This window comes from Hemiscyllium ocellatum, chromosome 1 (genome assembly GCF_020745735.1).
Source record: "Hemiscyllium ocellatum isolate sHemOce1 chromosome 1, sHemOce1.pat.X.cur, whole genome shotgun sequence".
Classification (NCBI taxonomy): domain Eukaryota; kingdom Metazoa; phylum Chordata; class Chondrichthyes; order Orectolobiformes; family Hemiscylliidae; genus Hemiscyllium; species Hemiscyllium ocellatum.
The window spans coordinates 130,615,183-130,636,459 of NC_083401.1; the positions used below are offsets into that span (position 1 = coordinate 130,615,183).

The following is a 21,277-nucleotide window of genomic DNA, read 5'->3' on the forward strand; positions in this document are numbered from 1 at the left end:
CTGCTGGGCCATTCATTAGGATCATGACACGACTCACATGCTTTATCCCCATTTCACCTTGTTATCAGAGGTGCCTTGGTCACTTTCTCCAATGCATCTTGTGGATGGTGTTAACAGTACTGCCACTGCAAGTCAGTGGTGGAGAGAGTGAATATTGAACTGGGATGCCAATAAAGTAACTGCTTTGTCTAGATGGTATTGAGTTTTTTGAGTGGTGGAGTTGCACTCATACAGGCAAGTGGAGAATATTCCATCACACTTTTGACCTGCGTATTATGGGTGGCACAAGTGGTTAGCACTGCTGCCTCACAGCGCTAGAGACCGGGGTTCAATTCCCGCCTCAGGCAAATGTCTTTGTGGAGTTTGCACATTCACTGCGTGGGTTTCCTCCGGGTGCTCTGGTTTCCTCCCACAGTCCAAAAATGTGCAGGTTAGGTGAATTGGCCATGCTAAATTGCCTGTAGTGTTAGGTGAAGGGGTAAATGTAGGGGAATGGGTCTGGGTGGGTTGCTCTTCTGAGGTTCGGTGTGGACTTGTTGGGCTGAAGGGCCTGTTTCCCCACTGTAAGTAATCTAATCTAATCATTATAGATGGTGGACAGGCTTTGGAGAATCAACATATGAATTACGTACCACAAACTTCTTAGCTTCTGACCTGTTGTAGCCACAGTCTATAATATATCCAGTTCGGTACTTGTCAGTGGTAACCTTCAGAACATGAATTCAATGATGGTAATGTTATTGAATGTCAAGACAAAGATTCTTTCTTATTGGAAATGGTCATTGCTCGACATTTACGAGGCATGGATTTTACTTGCCACTTCTCAACACAAGCTTGAAGTTATCCAGGTCTTGCTGTTTTTGAACATGGGCTGCTTCAGTGTCTGTGAAGTTGTGAATGAAGCTGAATATTCTGCAATCATCAACGGACATCTGACCTTATTTTGGGGGGGGAGGGAGGGGGGGGGGGGGGGGGGGAGGGCGGGGGGGGGGGGGGAGGGAGGGGGGGAGGGGGGGAGGGAGGAGGGGGAGGGGGGAGGGAGGAGCGGAGGGAGGGGGAGGGGGGGGGGGAGGGAGGAGCGGAGGGAGGGAGGGAGGGAGGAGGGGGAGGGAGGGAGGAGGAGGGGGAGGGAGGAGGGGGGGAGGGAGGGGGGGGGAGGGAGGAGGGGAGGGAGGGAGGGGAGGGAGGAGGGGGGGGAGGGAGGGGGAGGAGGGGGGGAGGGAGGAGGGGAGGAGGGGGGAGGGAGGAGGGAGGAGGGGGGGAGGAGGGGAGGGGGCGGGGGAGGGGGGGGAGGGGAGGGGGGAGGGGGGGAGGGGGCGAGGGGAGGGGGGAGAGGGAGGAGGGGGGGGAGGGGAGGAGGGGGCGAGGGGGGGGGGGGAGGGGAGGAGGGAGGAGGGGGGGGAGGGGAGGAGGGGAGGAGGGGGCGAGGGGAGGGGGGAGAGGGAGGAGGGGGGGGAGGGGAGGAGGGGGGGGAGGGGAGGAGGGGGGGGAGGGGGGGAGGGGGGAGGGGGAGGGGGGGGAGGGGAGGAGGGGGGGGGGAGGGGGCGAGGGGAGGGGGGGAGAGGGAGGAGGGGGGAGGGGAGGGAGGAGGGGGGGGCGGGGGTGCGGAGGGCGGAGGGAGGTGTGGTGAGGAAATGGCTACTGATGAAACAAGTGAAGATGATGTGCCTAGGACCCTATCCTGAGAAATTCCTGTGGAGATGTTGTGGGATTGACCTCCAACAACCATGACCATATTCCTTCGTGCCAGGTATGACTCCAAACAACAGAGAGATATCCCCCGACTCACATTGACCTAATTTTGAGAGAGCCCCTTGATGCCACAGTTGTTTAAATGCACCCTTTATGTCAAGAGCCATCACTCTCACCTCACAATGGAATTCGCCTCTTTTGTCCATGTTTGGACCAAGGTTTTAATAAAGTCAGGAGCCACATGGCCCTGGGAAAACCCAAGCTGAGCATCTATGAGCAGGTTATTCCTTTGCAAGTGCCACTAGATATCACTGTCGACAACACCTTCTGTCAGTCTGTTGATGATCGAGGGTAGATTGAGTTACATTTATCCTGCTTTTCTGGACAGCACATACCTGGGCATATACCTTATTGATAGATATCATTGTTCCAGTTGTTCTGGGACAGCTTCGCTGGGGGTGCAGCTAGTTCTGGAGCATAGATCTTCACTGCTATTGCTGGGATGTCAGGCTGTTTTGCCTATTCAATGTCTTTAGCTGGTTGTTGCTGTAGTATGAATTCATTTGGCTGATGGCCAGCATCTGTGATGCTGTGGACTTGAAGTGGAGACCAAAATGGATCACCTGGAGCTGATTCAAATCCACATCACTACCTATGATTTATAACACAGTAGATTTAAATCTTTCAAAGACCGAAAGAATTGCACAATGGCTTCTAATCACATTTTTTTTGACTGACTAATCCCAGACTTTGTAAATAGTTGACTCTAGACACTGGGTTTGCAGCTTAAACAAAAGACTCTTTTTAAAAAAAAATAATGAAGTACTCACTTCAGAACAAAATCAAACAGCAAAGTAATCTTATTAATGTCTCTAACTTTAAATCCCATATCCTTTGTTTTCAGTTCCATTCACACTAAAGACAGGTAAACAAACAGAGTAAAGGGATAAGTTAAAGAAAAGAACAAAACTAGCCACATTACTGAAGCAGCTTTCACAGTGCTTTGTTCCACAGATATCAATGATTATTTTTTAGTTGATTTTCTGAAGATGTTGATCTATTATGACACAAAGAAAAACCTCCAAATCAAATCAACCTCCTGATCTCTGAATTCATAATACGGTAGGCATAAACACTTAGAACAACCCTCAAAATTGACCACAATGGTTCCTAGTCAGACTTTTCGAATAGTCCATTCCAGACTTTGTGAATAATTGGTAATCCATTCACTCTGAGGAAGTCAATGATAATTAAACTTAAATCTATTTTCTGAACATCCAGTAGCTGATACTAGGAAGCTTTCAAATGTTCACGCTGTCACATCAAATGTCAAACCCCTCCTCCTCAGAAACACACCAAAAACTACTTCAAACTCTCTGATTCCTCCCTCTGTTTGACCATCTTGTTCCCTCCCAGATTTGCTGGCACCAGTTTCCAGGTACTGACCTCATTAATGGCTAAACATCTGCTATCTATGACGTGGAGGTGGAGATGCTGCACTGGGGTGGATAAAGTTTAAAAAATCTGACAACACCAGATTATAGTCCAACAGGTTTATTTGAAAGTACAAGCTTTCAAAATGCTGCTCCTTTGTCAGATAGCTAGTGTGGGCAGAATCATATTTGCATATTACTGTACTCGGTAAACCAAGATTGATCAGCTGTCTTCATGGTGATGGGAGAGTAAGGGATATACCAGGTCATGAGGTTCCACATTTCACACACCCTATTAAAAAAAAACAAAAGAACTGCAGATGCTGGGAAACAAAAATAAAAACAGGAATTGCTGTAAAATCTCAGCAGGTCTAGCAGTATCTGTGGAGACAAATCATTTCATGTTTCAGACCCAGTGACCCTTCTTCAGAACTCGTGGTAGCTAGGAAAGAGTTGGTTCTTATGCAGAAGATAGAGTGAGGGGAGGGTGTGAGGGATAAAGGATAGGGCTCAGAGAGAGAGAAGAACAATTGGACAGACAAAGGAGTGGATAACAATCAGTATAGGAGAATGAATGGCTGCTCATGGGGACTATCAGTGGAGAACAATGGGTTGTGTGTAATAGCAGACCATATGATAACAAGGCCTGGTGTGGGGGATTGGGGTAAGGATATGTGAGAATGTACAGCGAGAGGATTCTTTTCCAAAGAAATTAGCATGGAAGCGAAGGCAAAGAACGAAGAGTTCATATCATGGCCGGAATACGTTGATGTGGAGACGCAGGGGGATAAAATGGAGACCTTTACGGAGTATAGAACATTCAGCATCAGAGCGTGAAAAGCCAGATGGGATAGCAAATACATGACAAGAGGTGGGATTGAATCAGAAAGAAGGGGAGGGGAGGAAGGTTAAAGAGTTACGGATTTCTCTGACTTTACACACTTCTTTTGAAAACTTCCAGAAGCGACGGCTTACCGGTTGAGATCTATTCTGCTCTTTAGGACTTGATTGGCCAGGACCTGCTGGAGGTGTATGTCAGTATGCTTTGGGCAGGTACCATGAGGAAAGGCATCGTCACCCTTATCTACAAGCAGAAGGGGGAGAGAGAGGAAATTTAGAAATTGGAGACCAATCTCACTGTTAAACACAGACTGCAAAATCTTGTCAAAGGTCATCGCCAACCGGGTCAGGTCTGCTCTGGGGTCGGTGATCCACCCTGACCAAACCTGTGCACTACCGGGCAGGAAGATTGCTGAGAGTCTCGCACTCCTCAGAGATACGATTGCCTACGTGCAGGACAGGGGGGTGGACACCTGCCTCATCAGCCTGGACCAGGAGAAAGCCTTTGACAGGATATCGCATACATATATGAGGGAAGTCCTCTCCAAAATGGGCTTTGGGGAGGGAATCGATAATTGGATCAGACTGCTCTACACCAACATCGTCAGTGCAGTCTTAATCAATGGGTGGGAATCAGATAGCTCATGCCCGAAACGTTGATTCTCCTGCTCCTCGGATGCTGCCTGACCTCCTGCGCTTTTCCAGCAACACATTTTTAGCTCTGATCTCCAGCATCTGCAGTCCTCACTTTCTCCTAGCTTCCCTGTAAGATCTGGAGTCAGGCAGGGCAGCCCTCTCTCTCCTGCCTTGTTTGTGTGTTACATACAGCCATTTGCCGAATCCATCAGGAAGGATGCGAGCCTGAGAGGGGTGACTATTCCTGGCAGCGGGGGCCTGCAGGTTAAGGCCTCCCTGTACATGGATGACGTCGCCGTTTTCTGCTCGGATCCGCTGTCCGTGCACAGACTCATGTGCATATGTGGCCAGTTCAAGCGGGCCTCTGGGGCCCAGGTAAACCGAGGCAAGAGCGAGGCCATGCTCTTCGGGAACTGGGCCGACCAATCCTCTATCCCTTTCACCGTCAGGACCGACCACCTGAAGGTGCTGGGTATTTGGTTCGTGGGGGCTGGGCGTGCGCCAAGACCAGGGAGGAGCGGATCAGGAAGATGAGACAGAAACTAGGCAGATGGGAGCAACGGTTGCTCTCCATTGCCGGGAAGGACCTGGTCATCATGTGTGAGGTACTCTCAGTATTGTTATATGTGGCACAGGCCTAGCCTATCCCCGGAACGTGTGCCACCGCAGTCACCCGGGCCATCTTCCACTTCATGTGGAGATCAAAAATGGACCGGGTCTGAAGAGACACAATGTACAAAGACCTGTGTAATGGGGGAAAAAAGCACGCCCAATGCCTCCCTCACCCTGATGGCCACCTTTGTGTGTGGCTGCATCAAGCTGTGCGTGGATCCCCGGTACGCAAACACCAAGTGTCACTATGTACTGAGGTTCTACCTGTCCCCGGTGTTGCGAAGGATGGGCCTGGCCTCGCTGCCGCAGAACGCTCCAAGTAGTTGGACCATTCTGTGTCACCTATCCTTCGTGGAGAAATTTATGAAGAAAAACACCTTTGACCACAAGTCCGTCAGGAAGTGGTCAGCACGTAGTGTCCTTGAGACCCTTCAGGAAAAGGAGAGGGCGGATCCTGTCGAGTGGTTCCCTGAGCAGACTGTCAAAGCCATTTGGCAGAATGCCTCATTACCAGAACTTTCCAACAAGCATCAAGACATGGCTTGGCTGGTGGTGAGAAGGGCTCTGCCTGTGAGATCCTTTATGCATGCCCGGACTCTCTGCCGCACAGCATGCTGTCCTCGAAGCGGCTACAGTGGGGACGAGACTGTCACACACCTCCTTCTGGAATGTGCCTATGCAGAGGAAGTCTGGAGAGGAATGCAGTGGTTTTTTTAGATTAGACTTACAGTGTGGAAACAGGCCCTTCGGCCCAACAAGTCCACACCGACCCGCCGAAGCGCAACCCACCCATACCCCTACATTTACCCCTTACCTAACACTACGGGCAATTTAGCTTGGCCAATTCACCTGACCCGCACATCTTTGGACTGTGGGAGGAAACCGGAGCACCCGGAGGAAACCCACGCAGACACGGGGAGAATGTGCAAACTCCACACAGTCAGTCGCCTGAGTCGGGAATTGAACCCGGGTCTACAGGCGCTGTGAGGCAGCAGTGCTAACCACTGTGCCACCGTGCCGCCCACAAATTTTTTAAATTCCTGCTTTGTCGAGGTTCGTCCCGAGCAGCGCCGTGACGCAGGACTCCGTGCTCTACGGCCTGTTCCCCAGGACACGCACTGAGATGAACATCAACTGCGCCTGGAGGATCATCAACTCGGTGAAGGACGCTCTCTGGGCGGTCCGAAACTTGTTGATCTTCCACCTGGAGGAGTTGACCCCGACTGAGTGTTGCAGACTGGCACATTCCAAGGCCCAGGACTATGTGTTGAGGGACGCGCTGAAGCTTGGGGCAGCTGCTGCCAAGGCGCGGTGGGGAAAGACCACTGTGTAACATCTGCCTGTCTAAAGAAGAACAGGGGGCCCATGCAGTCGTTTGGGCTCTGCTGGCACCTCAGCTAAAAATGTAATCGTACCGACCTGTAAATAGGAATGATTACTCTGTTTCAGTATGCAAAGAAAGGGAATGTTTACATATGTATGGCATATCCAATTGTACAGATCATCAAAGTATTTTATGAATAAAGTATATTTTTGAAATTTAAAAAAAATTCTTTTGAGTACAGTACTGTAACTGGCTTGCAGCGGCTTACAGATGCCCAGTTTTGACATGCTAGATCTGTTCACAATCTATCCAATTTGGCACAGTTTCAGTACCTCACAACATGGTGTCCTCCAAATGAAGATGAAGCTTGTCTCCACAAGGACTGTGGAGAGGTTACTCATACCAAACACAGTCATGAATGGATGCATATGCAATAGTTAGAATGATGAAGATGTGGTAAAACCAATGTTTACTGCTTTTGCTTCCCCTCCACCCATTTTCCCCCAGTCTATTTCATTTAGGATTTGATAGTTCTGTCAGTAGTAATTTTACGAAGACATTCTTAATGATAAAGATTGAAGTCCCTGACCCATATTACATTCTGTTACCTTGCCCCCTCTGTTCCTCCACCAGTGGTGTTCAATATGGAGAAGCAGTGATTCATTAGTTAAGATGGTGGTACACATTGAGTGGTAATCAGAAGGTTTCCTTGCCTACATTTGGCCTGATGCAGTGAGAGTCAATGGGGCCTGGAGTCAGTTTTGCAGGATGCCAGGCCAATTCTTGCCTGACTGTGTTTCACCGTGCTTATTTCGAAATGTACACACATATACTCTATCCTGCATCAATGGGTAGTGTAGTAAGGAATGGGCACGGTTAATTTTAAATGTCTAATTTTGGGACAGTTTGATTAACTGTTACATTCCAATAGCTGTCCCACTGAGTTTAACCAAATAAGCTCAAAATGAGAGTTAAAAAGCCAAATGCCTGTGGTCCGCGTGTCTCAATTGCTCACAGTTTGGTCTTTCACAGAGGAAGTTTTGCAGTATTGATTCTAATTCTTGCATTTTCTATTTTTTTGTTGCATTCTCTAAGAACTACAATCCAGCAAAACCTGAAATGACCTGTCGCCATGATCTGTGCAGTGAATTATCCTCTGTAGTGATAGGCATATACAACGAGGACATGGGTGTTAATCAGTGGAAGAAGTTTAACTCTACAGTGGAAGCCATGTTGTTTATTAATCAAGAATTGCTCACAGATTGGAGAACCTATCACCATGGTTACTGCTTCATTCGTTGCCTCAGCCATGATGGAAGAAAGATATCACAGCTTCTTATTCTGCCTCCAGTGTTGCGAACAGGTCTTAATTCTTCGAGAAAATTTGGAAGTAAGCATGCATTGAATGTGAATATTTTACTCTTGGACTCTGTGTCCAGGCATCATTTTTATAGAACTTTGCCAAAAACTATTAATACATTCATAAATCTGAACACTAATGTCTTTAAAACTGGACACGTGTTTGACTTTGAGTTGGTTCAAGGTATAAAAAGCAGAACATTTGAGTCTCTCCAAGCCCTCTTTGGTGGTGAGGCATTCAATCCACTGAAACCATTCAGTTCATTTGTGCTACCACCAAAGGCTGTGAATTTTAACAAGACACTTGGACATTTCAAAGAGTTTGGATATGAGATTTTATATCTGGAGGATATGTGTTGGAAGTGGGAATGGGGTTTGGTGAAAGAGTTGAGAGCTCTTAACAAAAAGGCACACTTTTCAGAAAGAGTAAAGTTGTTCTTGGAAGCAATCAGAAGAAGTGGAATTGATAGGATAGATGTTTCCTACTCTAGCTGTGATATTCTGCAAGAAAATGGAGTGAAGGATATGTTTCATGGGCCTGCTACCATATGTTACAATAGTATCCATCAACATACCTACCTGCTGCAGTACATTGAATACTTTATCACTCGTTTCTCGTTCCTGCAAAAGCCACTATTCAGTTTTCTCATGTTGGATACCAATCATGAAGATACAGGCCTCAGGATAAAGCAATTGGATGAAGATCTTGCCAAACATGTATCTTTCTTAGCTGATCAACAGAACACGGTGACCTTCATTCTTTCAGATCATGGCAATAATTATGGGCAGTTTGTTTCAATGACTACAGAATCCCAGATTGAGATATTCCACACCACTCTATTTATGATTGTCCCAGACACAGCTGCTATTTTACTGGGTGAAGAGAAGATTCGATCCTTGCACACAAACCAGCGCAGGTTAATCAGCCTTCTCGATATCCATCATACTTTGAAAGGTCTATTGCCACCTGTTGGAGCTAAAGATGGGAAAAATTTGAACAATGGGATTAATGCTGATGGGTTACTGAGTCCAGTCTCTGCCGATCGGACCTGTACCAGTATTCCCAGGATACCTCCAAACTTTTGTATTTGCCAAGACTTTGAAAAACCAGCAGTAAGTGATTTGAGATTTGCACTCTATGCAGAATTTGCACTTGGTCAGATGAATCACGAAATCCTTCAACAACAGAGAGCTTCAAAAAATGCTCTCACAGGCTATATGGCCTGTCAAAGATTAATTGGCATTAGATTTGACAATTTGAAAATTCATGAAGATAAAAATGAGACCATCGTGAAATTTGATCTTTATGTAAAGGCACCAAAAAGTACCGGTCATGATGAAGAAAAATACTTAGTGGTCATAGACTTCCGTTCTCAGGTAGATGCTGCGCTGACTTTAGTAGGGTTTGACCGCTTAACCCCATACAGTCTGTATGAGGTTTGTGCTGCAGATGATGTCGATTTAAGGTTATGCATCTGTGACTTAGAAAATGGTCATAAAGATTCAAATTCATATTGGAAAAATGTTTTGATCTCATCGGTTTCTTGGACTGAAACTAATTTCAGTTCAATTCATGAATCCTGTTTGTATCTCCTCAAAAGACATTATCCATCAGGCATTGTTCTGGCAGTGGGAAATATCTGCTCTCATGTGCAATATGATATTGAATTTGATTTCCTGACTATAAACATGTACTCGTCATCTGTAATGCCGATAAATGTAACACTTTGGCCTGGAACAGAGGAGCTCCTAACTGTTGGGTTTCAGAAAGCGAAGGGTAAGCCATGGAAATATAAATATTCTTTGAATTACAGAGCATTCCCACTGTAGGACAAAAGCACATTGAATTAACTCTCATTGATCATTAACAGTAGTCTTCACTCCAGTAAAATGTTGGGCTGCAGTAATTATTCAGGGGTAAATGTGAATTCTGATTTATATCCATTATATAGAGACCATTGCTTCATGGCATTAGTAAAATGGCTACCAACTTTGCTGGTAAAATGCAAAGTCTGTGATAGTGTGGAAGGCAGGAGGGATTAATTGTTAAAAAGGTGATAATGGGAAGTATGGGACCTTTCTAAAATATGAATGCTGCCTTAATTTTGTTTTGAATGTAATGTAGCTATTGGTATTAAGTAATAGGCCTCCAGTGTTCATCCTTATGGCTCAGAAATGCAGAGTCGAAATAACAAAAACGTTATTTTTAAGGATTGCTTTTCTGACACAAATGCACTGTGTGCATGCACACAATGTTAAACTAGTAATAAAAAAACTATTACCACAGTATACTTCTGTATTAAAATAGTATTAATTGGCATTTGTAACAAACACACTACTAGATATTGTTGATCACACATGTACACACAAAATATTCAGTTGATTTTTGAAATTTAAAATGGATGTCATTTGTTTTGCAGTTTATTTATGTGACCAGTAATACTGGTTCATTAATTGGTATTTGTAATTATTTATATAAAAGATCTATCAATGTTAATACACATGATCCTTGGTGTCAGTAATTACAGCCAATTTTCAAAGCAAATAAAGAACTTAGGAGCTCCTTAGGGTATCAAGGGAGCCAAAAGACATTTAGTCTCTGTGATATCTTTATCTTAGCTTAATAATCTTTTAAGTTTCATACTTTGGATTGCTTAACAATGAAATTAATCATTAGAATTATGGCAATTGCTTTGTATGGTGCAGAGCTCCGTGATGACTTCCAAATTCTCTACGTTTACCAAATGCAGTGTGATTACAATAACTGTGTACCATGGTTTTATGTGGAAACTCTTGAAGGCAGTGAAAATTTCAATCATAAATCTAAGCTTAAATGAATTGAATTAAATTAGCTTTATTGCCACATACTCAAATGAGTACAGTGAAAAGTTTGTAAGTTGCCATTTATAGCACTACCTTTAGATAGAAAGGTACCTAGGTACAATCCTTAATTACAGAATAGAGAAATGAAGAAAAAAGCTACATTACTGCTATACACAGTATGAGAGTGTGGTGCTGGAACAACACAGCCAGAGCATGGATGTTGCCTGACTGGCTGTGCTTTTCCAGCACCACACTCTGACTCTAATCTCCAGCATCTGCAGTCCTCACCCTCTCTTAGTATATCAGTATGACCATAGGTCATAAAAATCATGAAGCAAAGTTTAAAAACTTTGCAGTTTGTTTTGTATGTCTGTCTCCAAAGGCTCTCCTCAGCAGACCAACGCAGGGGGTCTGACTGCTGGCTGCCTCCAGGCTCCATACTGGGCCCGTATCCCTGCTCCTGCACCAAGTACCAAATCCTGTGTCGCACTGGGCTCTTGGTGACCCCGCTGTCACCATTGGTTGCTGGCCATTAGTGTCTCTGCTCTGGTTGCTGGCATTCCCAGTCCGGCTGCTGGAGAAATAAGATGAAAAGGAATGGGGTGGGTTGGAGAAGCTTCAGCTTCAGCATTTTACTCTGCCATCATCTGACCATCTTTGATTCTTCAATGCTATGAAACAATGAGGTCTCAGGAGGATAAGTTTGGGCTACAAAACAATTTTTATTTACAATCAGACCTATCAATTTTCCTAACTTTAATCTATGTCATTCAATATTCTCATCAAATCCGATTCTCCGTTGCCCTGTGTTTGCTGCTTAATCCTGGCTTCCAGTGAAGCCACCTTTCTATTATCATGACAAAATTTCAAACATGTTTTCAAATCTGTCCATTGCCCCCTCTACCTTGCTAACCCATCCACAACTCTTGAGGAGTCTGCCCTTCATCATTGTTAGAAATGCCTTCAGATGCCAAGCTTCTGGTCATTAAAATTTCCACCCTAAACTCTCTGCCTCGTTTGCTCACTTTTCCCCCCCATTTAAACCTACTTCTTTAAGCTGGCATTTGACCATTGTATCTACAAGGCTCAGTTTTAAATTTTATTTGGTAAACCTCCTTTGAAGCACTTTGTGACATTATATTGAAGATGCCATGTAAATTCAAGTTATCACTATTGTTGTGTAGTAGAAGAGGAGCTAACAGAGCTTGGACTTTATTTAGTTAATGGAAAGTTGCAAAATGTTTCTGGCAACTTCCTTTATTTATTAAGAAAGGAAATAAACAGGAAAAAAAACAGAATAGAACTGCTGGCCTAAACAGTATTTAAATGTTTACATCTGACCATTGAACAAAGCCAGAGTTACAAATAATCTGTTTGTGCATAGCTTTTGTTTCCAACTGTATAAACCTAGTGACTGCCAGGAGTATCCTGACTGATAAGACTCCATCTGTGCACCACTAAGCATGCTGTCCAATCCACCACCTCTCACCTTTTTCATTCACATGTCGCCATGTTCCTCATACACTGTTTTCAGGCCCCTGTGAAGGAGAAGTCGATAGTTTTGCATTCAAAGTGAAGGTGCAAAGCAGCCAAAGTTATGTACTCCCTTGGATTGGAAGCCAAAGAACAAAATCACCAGATACACACTTGGCTTATACAATTGAATTTCTGAAACATTGAGTATTATGATTCAGGAGAAGCAGTTGCGAAGGGGAAGTTAATTCTGGTGAGCATGTAATTAGTGAGATACAAATGCATGCAGATTACCTTCTCTCCATCTCCGGAGGAAGGACTTGATTGTGAAGGTTAATCTCCATGGTGAGATTCTGAATTGGGCATTTTATTATGTGGAAGTTGCTATGTATATATGAGTTACTGTTGAAGGTGCTGTCCAAATATAGGTTCTACATTTTTAAATGATACTTTTCACTCTTACTTGGCTTCACAATGCTTTAATTATAACAAAATAAATTATAAAAAATAAAACAGTCATGCTATTTGTGATTTGAAATATATCAATTAAAATTATTTGTCTTTTGAAAAAGGATTATACTTTTTCAAATTCAAATTTGGCTGTGACTCTAACTCTAACTCTTTAATAGTAATAGTATACTTGAAAAATCTAATATTGAAAATCTCTTGACTTTCTAGTGTTCCTTTTAATTGAAATTAAAATGTAAGTCACTGAACATTTTTTGCTTAAACACATGACAGTTACAAGCATTTACGTTTACAAGTTGGTATATGTTTCCAAGAGCGTGCACACTCATTTTTTTGTCTATTACAATGTTCATAACAATTTTTACAATCTCAGAATTATTACAGGGAGGAGGTGGCCGTTCAGCCCATCAGGCTCTGTTATCTAGTCTGGGTCTATTACCAAATGCCAATCTGCTGCCTTGACCCCATGTTTCTGCACATTATTACTGTCCAAATAATCGTGGACTTCAGTTAGCTAATTGAAAATTGCAAAACATTTCTGGCAGCTTTTTAAAGAATGCTTTGAGTAGTCCCAAAGGAAATAATAAAAAAAGAACTGCTGGCTTAGCAATATTTAAATGTTTACATCTGACCATTGAACGAAGCCAGATTTATAAATGGATCATTGAACAAATGTGAGAAAAATGCAAGAAGTTTTACTTACTTGAAAGAAGGTATTTAATTTGGGGCGGCACGGTAGCTCAGTGGTTAGCATTGTTGCCTCACAGCGACAGGGACCCACGTTTGATTCCAGCCTCAGGCGACTATCTGTTTTCACATTCTCCCTGTGTCTGTGTGGGTTTCCTCTGTGTGCTCTGGTTTCCTCCCACAATCCAAAAGTGTGCAGGTCAGGTGAATTGGCCATGCTAAGTTGCCCATAGTGGTAGGTGCATTAGTCAGAGAGAAATTGGTCGGTGTAGACCTGTTGGGCTGAAGGGCCTGTTTCCACACTGTAGGGAAATCTAATCTAATCAGATAGCTAGTTGTTTGATAGAAGGGGTTGATTGAATGGAGTGTAAAGGTTGGAAGCCTGAGGCGTTGGAGTTCAGAACCTGGCAGAAGTGGGAGAATTAGAGTCCTCAGGGCTGCGATCAGAATTTGGAGGACAGTGTGTTGGAAATGGGGGAATGATGTTGGGTGGATTGCAGGTCTACAAGAGAGAAGGGTATTAGCAGCTTGAGTGTAAAAAATCACTGAAGTTGTGTCTGGTCATGGAGATTCCTCAACCTATTTTTTTTATCAACCTGTTCAGAGAAGCTATTACACATCTCTGGACCAGGTGGGACTTAACCACAGGCCACATTAACGCAGCACAAAAAGAGGGCTCCTGCCCTCAAATCAGGATCCGGAAAGTAGATGAAGTGGAACTTAAGTCTGAATCCATCAATACTTTGCCTCAAGGAATCTGTGTGCAGGGAACCCAGTCCATAGCAATTACATTCATTGATGATTGACGCTCATAAGTAAAGTTCAAAGCTATTTCCTAGGAGCAGCAAGTTGGATTGCTACTCAGATTTCTCAGAATGTAGTTCCCTTCTCTCCCACCTTGAAGCAAATGCTCCTATTTTGGGTATAAAAGTTTGCTTCAGTGTATTTTTTACACTGTTCCTAAGTATTTCTAAAGTGAATAGTGTTAATTTACTCAAAAGTTCACGAGGGAAGGTAATCTTTTCGATTTCACCCAATTCGTTCAGTGTTGCTGTTAATATACAGATCAAGTAGAATATCTTTATTTTGGGATCAAGGATAATTTATTTTTTGTCAGTTAATTAGTGTGAACTGATAAAATGTTGAATAGCCTAACAGTTTAATTTGAGGGGGTATAGTTTAAAGTTGTTTAATACAAAATGAACAAACAGATAATGCACATTTTTCAGCATTTGAAAGCTACAATTCCTGACTTGAGGTCTGGAAAGGAAATTGCATTACATGACTCCATGTTTATATCTTACATTTTGTGATGATAATGTTTACTCAAATGAATTTTAAAATGCATAGCATTTGTTTCTATTATTGTAAACCTAGTGATTGTGGAGAAAGTGAGGACTGCAGATGCTGGAGATCAGAGCTGAAAAATGTGTTGCTGGAAAAGCGCAACAGGTCAGGCAGCATCCAAGGAGCAGGAGAATCGACGTTTCGGGCATAAGACGTTCTTCAGGAATGAGCTCATTCCTGAAGAAGGGATTATGCCCGAAACGTCGATACTCCTGCTCCTTGGATGCTGCCTGACCCGCTGCATTTTCCCAGCAACACATTTTTCAACCTAGTGACTGTGGCAGTATCCTAACTGACAAGGGTCCACCTGGGCGCCATTAAGCATGCTGTCCAATCCAACACCTCCCACCTTTCTCATTCACACATCGCCATGCTCTTCATACACTGGCAGTGTGTTTACTGTGCAAGGTGTATCACTTCTGATGTTGAGATAGCACTGTGCTGTGCAGCAATATGTGCCCCCACTTTCACATTGTTGTTCCACTACTTCCCATAGTCATGTCCTCCTGCTTGCTTTCTGTGTTAATGTGATCCTCCTGGCCACCAGCTGTCTGCTTGATTGCTGTGTTAAAGTGCTATTTGAAGATTAAAGTTGCTGCCTGATCCTTTCCACTAAAGTGCCATCTGTGAAGCAAAAATCACTGTACGATTCTGTCAACAAAAGTGGCCCCTGTGAAGAAGAAGTTAATAGTTTGCATGGAAGTGAAGATGCAAAGCAGCCAAAGTTATGGATTGGAGGCCAGAAAACAAAATTGCCAGATCCACACACTTGGCTTATACAATCGAGTTTAAGAAACATTGAGTATTGTGATTCAGGAGAAGCAGTTGCGAAGGGGAAGTTAATTCTGGTGAGAATGTAATTAGTGAGATACAAATGCATGTAGATTAGCTTCTCTCCATCTCAGGAGGGAGGACTTGATTGTGAAGGTTTATCTCAATGGTGAGAATCTGATTTGGGCATTGGTGATTTGAAATATATCAATTAAAATTATTTGTCTTTTGAAAAAGGATTACATTTTTTACAAATTTAATATGAAATTTGGCTGCGACTCTTTAATATAACCCTAACAATAATCATAACTGAAATATGTTGAAAATCTCTTAACTTTCTCGTGTTCCTTTTAGAGTCATACAGTCACAGATGTACATCATGGAAACAGACCCTTCGGTCCAACCCGTCTGTCGACCTGCTATCCCAACCCAATCTTGTCCCAACTGCTAGCACCCGGCCCATATCCCCCCAAATCCTTCCTATTCGTATACCCATCCAAATGTCTTTTAAATGTTGCAACTGAACCAGCCTCCACCACTTCCTCTGGCAGCTCATTCCATACTCGTACCACCCTCTACATGAAAAAGTTGTCCCTTAGGTCTCTTTTATATCTTTCCCCTCTCACCTTAAACCTATACCCTCTAGTTCTGGACTCCCCCTCCCCAGGGAAAAGATCTTGTTTATTTATCCTCTCCATACTCCTCATGATTTTATAAACCTGTATAAGGTCACTCCTCAGCCTCTGATGTTCCAGAGAAGACAGCCCTAGCCTATTCAACCTTTCCCTGTATCTCAAATCCTCCAACCCTGGCAACATCCTGCTCAACCTTTTCTGAACCATTTCAAGTTTCACAACATCTTTCCGATAGGAAGAAGACCAGAATTGCACACAATATTTCAACAGTGGCCTAACCAATGTCCTGTACAGCCGCACCATGACCTCCCAACTCCTGTATTCGATACTCTGACTGATAAAGGAAAGCATTCCAAATTATTTCTTCACTATCCTATCTACCTGCGACTCTACTTTCAAGGAGCTAGGAACCTGCACTCATTGGGGCAGCAAGAAGTCTTTGCTGAGGTGACAGGGGCTGATTGATGTTGCAGCACTATTCGCTACTCTGACACCAGCCTAAAAGCAAGCAACATGACAGGCTGCTGGGTTGAGTAATAGCATGTGCCCCTGTCCATACATTTAAGCTTGGTTTCAATCATCTCATCTATTCCTGTGATTGGACAAAGATGTTTCTCCGCTGTGTGGTAGTCAGTGGGCAACAGCCATACCATGTTTACAAATCTCTTGCACAACATCTTCCACACCCTCGAAAAGAAGTCTCCAACCTGGAACGTCGAGATCCTGTTGGACACCCTCAGCAGTCACAAACTTGAACATCATACCGTTTTACTAGCCCACGAACCCCTTGCTATGAATGTGTGTGAAGTTGGGGTGGAATCTAGAACATGAAAGCAACACCTTAAAGTTTGTGCCAGGCAGTTTAAACATTAAATCAAAAAGCTTCTTTGATTACAATTGTGGGAAGTTGATTTCTGCAGAACAAGCTTGAGAGTTGCAAAGCTAATAACGAGCCATTGTGTTGCTTTGTTCCAATGAAGGGTCACTGGACCTGAACCGCTAACTCTGAAGTCTCTCCATAGTTGCTGCCAGCAATTTCTATTTTTGTTTCTGATTTTCAGCATCTATAGTTCTTTCGGTTTTCATTCGGTTGGCTTTTTGACTGAGCCGTTGACAACTTCTGCAGAAAGCTACGAGGTTGTGTCTGTTTGATACAAAGGGTTCAGTACTGCAGGAAACTGGGAGTATATAAATTACAAATATGAAATTAAAAAGTTTAGGAGAGGAAACAGTTGTAGGGACTTGGAATGACTAAATATGTCACTCGACATTTGGAGTCCACTTATTGCAAAGAGTTTGTTGATGGGAATAGGAAGCAATCGCTGGGGCTCCAGAAGTTTTTTCATTAAACCAAAGGAAAGACAAACTTTATCGGTTTGTTTTCAGCCCACCACTGACAATCATAAACCAATCATGCTATATTCTTATTAGACAGCACCTTCCAAACCCACAGCCACTTACTTCGAAAAAGGCAAGGGCAGCAGATACATGGGAGCACCATCCCCCACCAAGCCATCACCATCCTGACCTGCAATCACTGAGACATGAGGTCGACCGGGGCAGTCAGGTTTGTGACTCTTCAGGGGTAGGTAGAATTGGGTGGTGTGGGGTTCACAGACAGTGAGGTTGGTGGCTGTGGATGGGAGATCACCAGAGCCACACTACTACTGCACTTGTGATATTGGACAAGATGAGGTGGTCAACCGCCTCCCCCACTCCAATCTCTCACCCTCACAACATACAGCCCTCCAATCCCACCCCAACTTCACTATCAAACCCACAGACAAGGAGGGTGTGGTAGTAGTGTGGCACACCAACGTCTACACTGCTGAAGTCAGGCACCAACTCACACACCTCTCCGCCTACTGCCCCCTTGATCACAATCACACCTCCCATCACCAAACCATCTCCCAGACCATCCACAACTTCATCACCTCTGGGGATCTCCCATCCACAGCCTCCAACCTCATTGTCCATGAACCCTGCACCACCTGACACTACCTCATTCCCAAGATTCACAAACCGGACTGCCCCAGTCGACCCATTGCCTCAGCCTGCACCTGTCCCACCGAACTCGTCTCTTCCTACCTCGACACCGTCCTGTCCCCCTTAGTCCAGAAACTCACCACCTACGTTTGTGACACCACCTATGCCCTTCACCAAGATTTTCATTTCCCTGGCCCTCAAAGCCTCATCTTCACCATGGACATCCAGTCCCTGTACACACCGATCTACCACAACGAAGGTCTCCAAGCTCTCTGTTTCTTCCTCTCACACCGTCCCAACCAGTATCCTTCCACCCACACCCTCATCCACCTGGTCCTCACCCTCAACAACTTATCCCTCCAATCCTCCCAATTCCTCCAAACCAAAAGGGGCAGCCATGGGCACCTGCATGGGACCCAGCTCTGCCTGCCTGTTTGTCAGGTACGTGGAATACTACATCTTCCACAGTTACACTGGCACCAGATCCTACGCAAAGGATGATTTTCAACCTTTCAGTAGTTTGTTCTTTTACTGTGCTACTCCAAAAACAAAATAAGATTTTGGAAATTGAAATAAAAACAGAAAAAGATGATATATTGAATGTCAGACACCAACACAAGTTCGAATAAAAAGTGAAAAAAAGTGTACAGAAGCCAGGAACCCATCACCAAGTCACCTTTTATGTAGAGTCCTTGACACCGATCCATCTCCCTCAGAGTGAGGGGAACCTCTGACACTCTCCTTATTTTATTAAAGCAGTACAGTTTACAAACAATTAACATTAACAGCTGTATACAGAGAAACAGCAATGTACAAGGGAGAGGAGTGGCAAAGCCAGACCCCAAACCCTACTGTTCAACCAGCTTTGAGGGAAATGAGGACAAGCCTCAAATCCCACTTTCAGTCACTTCAAAAGTAGTAATAACAAATTAATCCAAGATAGTCCAATTAGATAAGAAACAGTGCATAAAATGCAGACAACCCACAGCAAGCCACCCGTTCCTCCAACCTCTTGGCCACTCTGACACAGCCCGCCCGTACGCCCTTTCCGGCTCTCGATCTGCTCCATGCCCCTTAAGGCCACCTCCAAGACATCGGGATGACGTACCCACCTTTTGCTCTCTGGTCAGCCTACCCACATTCAGGTTCACAGGACGGCCTATCCACCCTCTGGCTCTCAGGGTGACAGTTTTCAGGATGACCCACAAGCCTCCCAGCTCACAGTAAGGCCTGCCAGACCCAGGGACACATAAGTCAGTGCAGGTGATAACCCCGACAAGCAACAAGATAGTTATTGAATTACAAACAGAGTCCGTTCTGGTACAGAGTCCATTATCAACAGTTCTCTTCAAAATGTGGAGTCCATTCCCAGGAACAGAGTTCACTCCAGTATACAACGTGCTATTGTCAGAAATCGAATCCATTCCAATCTGCAGAGTGCATTGCCATTGAGGGCAGAGTCCACTCCTGAAGACAGCAAATGCACACCCCACAGCACACACACAGGTGTTCAGTCTCCATAGAGGCCTGGCCCATCCGTAGACACTTGGGCCTGCTCTCAGGATCACAGTACATGTTCAAAGGTACAATTAACTCACAGGGGTTGGGTCCACTCCTGAACTCCAGGATGCAGCAATGACTCACCTCCCAGCACATACACTGGTGTTCAGTCTTTACAGAGGCCTAGTTACTGACAAAGGGCCAGGCCCTACCCACAGGAACAGCTCATCTGGAAAGGTGCACTTTCTCACAGGGGCTCAGCCCAAAACACCAAAAAAACAAAAACACATTCAGAGAAAACCAGAATGCAAGGGCTAAGTCCTGCCATAAAAAATCAACATACTCTGTTCTCCCTTACTTTGAGAAAAGGACTAACACACAGGTTGTTACCAGCCAGTGAAACAACAGCTCCCTAATGAGAACAGCATGAGCTTATTCCTGAAGAAGGGCTTATGCCCGAAACGTCGATACTCCTGCTCCTTGGATGCTGCCTGACCTGCTGCACTTTTCCAGCAACACAATTTTCAACCTAGTGACTGTGGCAGTATCCTGACTGACAAGGGTCCACCTGGGCGCCATTAAGCATGCTGTCCAATCCACCACCTCCCACCTTTCTCATTCACACATCGCCATGCTCTTCATACACTGGCAGTGTGTTTACTATGTTAGGTGTATCACTTCTGATGTTGAGATAGCACTGTGCTGTGCAGCAATATGTGCCCCCACTTTCACATTGTTGTTCCACTACTTCCCATAGTCATGTCCTCCTGCTTGCTTTCTGTGTTAATGTGATCCTCCTGGCCACCAGCTGTCTGCTTGATTGCTGTGTTAAAGTGCTATTTGAAGATTAAAGTTGCTGCCTGATCCTTTCCACTAAAGTGCCATCTGTGAAGCAAAAATCACTGTACGATTCTGTCAACAAAAGTGGCCCCTGTGAAGAAGAAGTTAATAGTTTGCATGGAAGTGAAGATGCAAAGCAGCCAAAGTTATGGATTGGAGGCCAGAAAACAAAATTGCCAGATCCACACACTTGGCTTATACAATCCAGTTTAAGAAACATTGAGTATTGTGATTCAGGAGAAGCAGTTGCGAAGGGGAAGTTAATTCTGGTGAGAATGTAATTAGTGAGATACAAATGCATGTAGATTAGCTTCTCTCCATCTCAGGAGGGAGGACTTGATTGTGAAGGTTTATCTCAATGGTGAGAATCTGATTTGGCATTGGTGATTTGAAATATATCAATTAAAATTATTTGTCTTTTGAAAAAGGATTACATTTTTTACAAATTTAATATGAAATTTGGCTGCGACTCTTTGATATAACCGTAACAATAATCATAACTGAGATATGTTGAACATCTCTTAACTTTCTCGTTTTCCTTTTAGAGTCATACAGTCACAGATGTACAGCATGGAAACAGACCCTTCGGTCCAACCCGTCCATGCCGACCTGATATCCCAACCCAATCTTGTCCCAACTGCTAGCACCCGGCCCATATCCCCCCAAATCCTTCCTATTCGTATACCCATCCAAATGTCTTTTAAACGTTGCAACTGAACCAGCCTCCACCACTTCCTCTGGCAGCTCATTCCATACTCGTACCACCCTCTACATGAAAAAGTTGTCCCTTAGGTCTCTTTTATATCTTTCCCCTCTCACCTTAAACCTATACCCTCTAGTTCTGGACTCCC

At 44.3% G+C, this 21,277-nt stretch overlaps 1 protein-coding gene across 5 annotated transcripts in view; it reads left to right on the plus strand.

The window, feature by feature from the left end:
* The window catches only part of LOC132820061 (uncharacterized), a 115,493-nt gene that overhangs the window by 44,597 nt on the left and 49,619 nt on the right, over positions 1-21,277 (plus strand). For 2 of the 5 annotated variants that reach the window (XM_060831990.1, XM_060831996.1), the window contains exon 4: positions 7,633-10,328. The exons of 2 other annotated variants lie outside the window; for them this stretch is intronic. In XM_060831990.1, the coding sequence (XP_060687973.1) occupies positions 7,633-9,726 (2,094 nt within the window). In that variant the 3' untranslated portion in view covers positions 9,727-10,328. Of the gene's footprint in view, positions 1-7,632; positions 10,329-21,277 lie in introns of those variants that run through there. One more of the 5 variants, XM_060831982.1, reaches the window with a different exon arrangement.